This window comes from Empidonax traillii, unplaced genomic scaffold, assembly GCF_003031625.1.
Source record: "Empidonax traillii isolate 1590-97213 ecotype Southwest subspecies unplaced genomic scaffold, ASM303162v1 scaffold90:size2128546, whole genome shotgun sequence".
NCBI classification, from domain to species: Eukaryota; Metazoa; Chordata; class Aves; order Passeriformes; family Tyrannidae; genus Empidonax; species Empidonax traillii.
Genome location: NW_020955283.1, coordinates 890960 through 897327, shown reverse-complemented (window position 1 = coordinate 897327; position 6368 = coordinate 890960). Strand labels below are relative to the sequence as shown.

Genomic DNA, 6368 nt, shown 5'->3' with positions numbered 1-6368 from the left:
CGGCCTCGCCGGCCCCCGCAGGACGGAGCGGCTCGTCCTCTGCTGCCCCGGCCGCCCTCACCTGTCGGCCAGCAGCCGCTCCTGCCGCCGCAGCATGTCCCGCAGCTCGGGCAGCGCCCGCCCGCGCAGCCCCGGGCCCGCCGCCATCCGCACGGCCCGGCACCCGCATGGGCGCCGCCATCTTGCCGGAAGCGACGGCACGGCGGCAGGGCCCGCCTTGCTCGGAACGCGAAGGCCGACACGGCCCCCCGAGGGCGGCCCAGGGATGGGGTTGTGTGGTGTGGAGAACAGGAACAACAGCTGAGGAAATGTGTTTTATTTCCTAGAGAATGTGGCAGGTGTAATGCTTGCGGAGAAGCAGCTGAAAGGCTGGTTTTGTTTTTGGGGCCAATTTGACATCTTTTATCAATTTTTTGGGGGCAGCAATTCTGCTTCTTACCCTTCAGAGATCCTTCAGGATTCTTGATTCCTCCCCCTCCCCAAATACCGATCTGGTATCTTTCTATCTTAAGTTTTTTGACACCGTTTTACTGTGGGAATCAATGAAATCTGAATTTTTTTTTTTTTCTGCAGAAATAAATTATTATGGAAATTTCTGGTATCGTTTTTGGCCAATATATATGACTTTAAAATCCAGGGGCTTAATCTTTCCTTGCCTGTGTTGTGCTACATTTAGTATTATACATTTATTTTAAAATTTTATTACTTTTCCTTTTGAAATATGAACCTTAAAATGGATATATTCCAGACACATTTTTTTAAGTGAATAATTAGCACAACTTTAACTCAGGATTTGAAGGCTCACATGTCCCTGATGTGGTGCTCATCCTGCATCGGTGCGGGCATGTCCAGCTGCGTGAGGTTCATCACACACCCTGGAGTCACGGAGTCCTCACTGCACAAACGCAGCATCCCAGAAACAGTTCCAGGTCAGCCTGGGTGTGACAGGTTGTGCAGAGCAGAGGTGGGATGTGTCAAAAAGCTGCAAAGGCTTTGTCCCCCATCCATGTCCCCCATGTGTCCCACCATGGCTTGGTGTTTCCATGGATGAGAGCTGTGCTGCTTCCACGTGTCTGAGCAGCCCTTTGCAGAATGACCATTCATGTTTAGGGCTCAAGGTTTACTTTTCAGAGGTCTGTTGAAGTGTTTACATGGCCTTTATTTTTCCACTTGTTCATTTATGATGCCGAGCCCGAACACAGCAGCTCAGACTGTGGTATGACACTGACTCCAGAACTTCGGAACTGGCACAAGCACCCTCAGGAAGCCACTCCATCCCTAGCAGTGAGGTCATGGCAAGAGGTGGCTCCCAGGTGGCAGCTGGCAGCTTTTTCAAGTTGATCCCAGTTGAGGTTTCTCGATCTGAGCAATAGAGAACAGGTACATTTCTCCGAGGCTGTTAAGGGGATTGTTTTCTGAGCAGGACGAAGGCAGGCCCAGCCCAGAGGGACTGCAGGAGGAAGCGCTCTGAAATATCTGCCTGCCCTTTGCTTGCGCAGCTGGACGGCCCAGGGAAAGGCTGAGGGCGGGGGGGAAATGAGATTAATCAAGTAGGCAGCTACCCATGGAAAAAACACCCCAGTCAGGGTGAGAAAAGCTGCTCCGTGATGAGTTGAAGAGACCGTTTCACTGTCTCTTACTCACAACCTGGATCATATCCTGTGGAAAATCCCTCAGGGAGCTTTGCCTAAAAGTTCAGGGAAGAGGAAATCACTGAGTTTTTCACATCAGGAGATCCCCTGCTGTTCAAGGACACAAGTCCTTTGAATTGATGCTTCTGTAATGCAGGGTTAAGTTATGCCCTCTATTGAACATTTCTTGCAGAAGGAACACTTGATCCTGCTTTTTTGCCTTTCTCCTCTGCAGATAGGAGAAAGTGGGAAGGCTGAGCATGGAAACCTCTTCTGCCCAGGGAACTGAAAGCCCAGAAGGAACAATCTCATTAGACCACTGCTCTTGAGCTGTTACTAAATAGTTTTTGGTGACTTGTTTTCTGTCACTAGATATCTAGAGTTAAATTTAATTTATTCTGCAATAGCATGGCTGGAATTTCTAGGAAATTTAGTATTATTTCTACAAGAAAAGTTCAACTTTATAGAATGTTACTTCTTTTCATTAGGAAAAGGGCAAAAGAAAATTTAGAATGTAGGTTGGGGGGGGGGAAGGAGAGGGAAAATTATTTTTATGGTTTCTCTATTCCTAGGTGGAAATATTAAGAGGCAGGAGGAGAGGAAACAAGCCACACAGACAAAATAAACAACCCCCAAAATAGCAGGAACAAATGGTATATTAGCAATTTAATAATTTCTTATTTCATTTAGGGAAAAAAACCCCACAGCACCTTTTTATCAGCATGATTCACCTTCATAATAATTAATTTTATTTTCCTAAAAAAAACCCCACAAACCCCTTCCGTAACATTATTTCTCTAGAAAAAGCCCCAAGCAATTTAAAAGCAGATCTATATATACTTACAGCTATCAACATACTGGTTTACATATGGGAAGTCACTGCCAGATCATTGTAGTGCCTACACACCACATGCCTTTCCAGAATATTGTAACCTGACAAACCTTCACTTCTACCTATTTTCTCTTTAAACCATCAGGTCCTTTTTTCTTTTGAAAATGTTCGCATACCTTGAGTACTAGATGGCTGCTATCACCTTGTTCTCTTGTGTTCCTTCTATGTTGGTGTTTGAGGTAGGGCTGGAAGGGCCTTAACTCGGGTCTCTCAAGCACATTTCTTCTTTTACACATGCAATTAGCCCCAGGTGCTGAACGGGAATGAAATAAAATGTAAGTGGAATGAAACTCTCAGCATGTACATCTCCATTCTGTGGAGCAAGGATTTCCTGTGCAGAATTACAGGCTTAATGCAGAGGGAACTTACTTCTCATCTGCCCATGTCTAAAAGTCTTCAGATGTCAAAACAAGTATTTAAAGCTCTCTGAAAAGTATTTAGCTCCTACAATCCCATGTTGTAGGTTCAGCACTGAGCACTGCTGATCTCTGCTGGATTTTATGAGGTCCTGATGGCAATCTGTACTGAATACACATACCAAGGGGGAAGCATTACTCGAATTAAATACTTCACATTCTTCATCTGAGCACTGCAAACCTGCAATACTGTGACTGTCACGTTTGCCTGACCTCTTATTTAGTTGACATGCAGACTGCTTTACTGTGACAGTCTTAAAAATAAATCTCTATTATCAGTGAGTGGATATCAACTGTAAATAAAGAAAGGCCACAGCCATCCCAACCTCATCCTGGAGAGCATCATCCCACATGTATTCAATGTTATCTGCAGGATCTGAAGCTGCTGGGTTGAGGGGTTTTTTTGCAAGGGCTGTGCTGCCCGGTTCTTGTTTACCCTGTGCAAGTCAATAGTTCTTTATTGCTTGAAAGAATTCTTCTACTTTTGTTACTTGGCTTCAAGAGGGAGTCTTTAGCAAGGGAGTGCCTTCCTGTTCTCAGGAGCCCATCTGCCAAAGGAAACACCGACAGGAACATCGAGGCTCTGGAGGAGCCGCTTTGCATCCACGTGTTTGGAGCAGAATAACAGTTTGCAACGTTTTAAGGCAGGTTTATTTCTAAATGACTGTTGACACAACAGAATAGCAAGTTTAAATACAGTATTTATTGCAATTTATCCTTTTTGTGTCCTACATACAGGATATATTAAAAGCATACTATGTAATGCATTATTTATACAGCATATATGAAAACTGTATCCCAAAATACTTTCCAGAGTATCTGGAATAAATCACAAAAGAATACTTATCATGGTACAAATGTAGTCAGATAATTGACTTACATTTAATGCACTTTCTGTGACCTTTCTATATGGCTTTTATTGCTGTTTACAGAAATTTTACTAGTTTCTAAAGTTATAGTAGTAATTAACCAATCTCAAATTGACAAAATTTATACAGAAATGTTACAGTCTTTTCAGTCAGATTTGTTATTATCTATGCTAATTTACATTGCTGCTGATTTGACTAGAAAGCTCTACATTTTCATGTAACACAATCATATAAATATGGTTCCTCTCCTGTTCTTCAGTTACCAAATTTAGACCAGTAGTCCAATCAAATGATGATCTCCCAGCTCACTGCTCTTAAAATACATCATAGGCTTCAGTCCTTATTTGGTTTAGAAAAAAATACCCTATTTCATCAAACAGTCAAGACAGAATTTACACAGAAAACTTTTACAGTAAAAACTTAAGGCCTTGCTGCAGTCTTGGTCAAGTCTAGAGCAGATTATCATAATTTTGCAAGTCTTAGAATTAAAATAGCTTGCAGTATATTCAGAGGAGATCCTCTATCAAAATAGAATGAACTTACTTCTGAAGTCTGTGTCAAAACAGCATTTTGATACATATCCTGCCCTCTCCTATCATTGACTGAGTACCTCTCAGTCATCAGGTTCTGTTTTCTGAATTCTGGACAAAACCAGAAAGATAGAGAATTTTCACTTATTTAAACTATTCTCTTTTACAACAACACACATTTCCTTTTATCTAAAAATACCACCTTCATCCATTCACCTTCAGTTTGAAGGTAACTTTTACAAAACCTGGTTCAGAATTAAATTCCTGAAATATAGAGGGACTATTTGGGCACAAAAATGCTAAAAGACATTATGTAACAACCTAAAGCTCCATCCCTAGTGAACAATAATATACCGGATGGGATTAGTTTTTAATGTCTTTCACTTCCAAACCAGATATCATTCAATTATTTGCTGTTCTCAGCCACTAGATGGAGATACAATTCCACAGGCACAAACCTTATCCCTGAAACTGGAGTTGAGTCACTACTCATAATCTTGTGGGTTCAGAATGAGGTCAATATTATTATTTTAAATACAACTTTAGTAAGTGTACTTGATTTGAATGGGCAGGACTGAATTTAAAAACTTGCATTACACTGGAGATAAAAGCACTCCCTGTGGCAAGGTCAGCACCTCCTGGGATTGGCTGAAGGCAAGAACAATACTGATCATACAAAACAAAAGTTGTTTGTTTTCTGTAGTTACTGTAATTTAAAAAAAAAAAAAGTCCTTCATTCATGTTAACAGAACTACAATACAATATTCATAATTCAAGTTCACTGAGACTGGGAGATCAAAATGAGATGAAAAGAAAATCCCCTATCTATTTAAATGAGTTCAGTACTAAATGCAGTAATTCCTGCTGCTACATCAAGCCAAGGATAAGATTTTAAGTGCTTTGGAAAAAAAATACTCAAAACCCCAAATCCTGATTCAGGATTGCTATTGCTGTAGGAATTGCAGGGACTGCTGCAGCTTGCAGCAGGCAAAATTCTGTTTAATGAAAACGGCTTCCTCTAATGGAAAAGTAAATAAATAAGGTGTCAGGGGTTTTCCTACACAATTACTATTGGATGTACCACCAATGGCCACTCTGTCCCATGACTGAGGAAGTGCAAACTGCTGCCTCAGTCCAACAAAGCAAATTCCATTATAATCTGCTCTATTGGTTACTATTTTGAGCAACAAACACAACATTCACCTTCATGTGTTGAGGGAATTGTTTGGAACAGCCCAGTTGTGTCTCTCCCTCCCAGCAAAGAGTGCTGGGTACAAGAGAACTGCCCCAGGTGAAGAGAGCCCTCGACTGTGCCAGGTCTCTGACAGGCGTGATCTGCCCTCCCACTTTGTACAGGGACACACGGGGAGCTTCCACACCATGCCCTCTGCCAGCATCACTTCAGGTAGTACTGACAACAGAACAGGTTAGAGCTTCATCACACAAACAGAACTACAACACAGTTGAAGAAAACAAAAACTGTACAGCTGTACAACTCCTTCCTTGCAGGCATTTGAAATGACACATTGCACTGGGCAGCTTCGGAAGCAGCAACATTTGCTGCTTCACTTACCCTGCCTCTTCCAGATCCCCCTCACAGTAAACGCCAGTAGTAACTTCAGAGACAAAGTTACTAAAAAGCTGCTTTCAGGATAAATTTAGCAAGACTCCATGCTGCTGTTCTTCTCTATGAATTGATAACAGTTTATCTAATCAAGCTGCAAAGGCGCAAGAGATCTGCTCGTGTTTAGAAAGCACCAGGACTTGAGTGCTCAGGATGTGCTGTTCTTTGTGCTGAATTCCAGCACTCTCTTGAACGGCGTGTACGTCCTCACCGGCCTCGAGCTCTCAGGAGATCTGTTCTCAGGACTTGGACTGTTAAGGAGACAAGAAAAACCTTAGAGATTTAATGTCAGACTATCAGAGATGCCGTGGCAATGAACTTGTGCCCTATTTGGATACTGGCAAGCTAAAATTAATTAGTGTATTTGATGTTCCATATTTTTTTTCTATAATGGCACAAAGAATAG

The 6368-nt window shown here is 42.1% G+C and overlaps 1 protein-coding gene across 2 annotated transcripts in view; it reads right to left on the bottom strand.

Moving 5' to 3' along the window:
- The window catches only part of LOC114056359 (myocardial zonula adherens protein-like), a 54626-nt gene that overhangs the window by 6843 nt on the left and 41415 nt on the right, over positions 1–6368 (bottom strand). The window contains exon 13 of one of the 2 annotated variants that reach the window (XM_027881516.1): positions 3623–6213. The exons of the other annotated variant lie outside the window; for it this stretch is intronic. Within the exon in view, the coding sequence (XP_027737317.1) occupies positions 6111–6213 (103 nt within the window). The 3' untranslated portion in view covers positions 3623–6110. Of the gene's footprint in view, positions 1–3622; positions 6214–6368 lie in introns of those variants that run through there. 2 annotated transcript variants of the gene reach the window in all.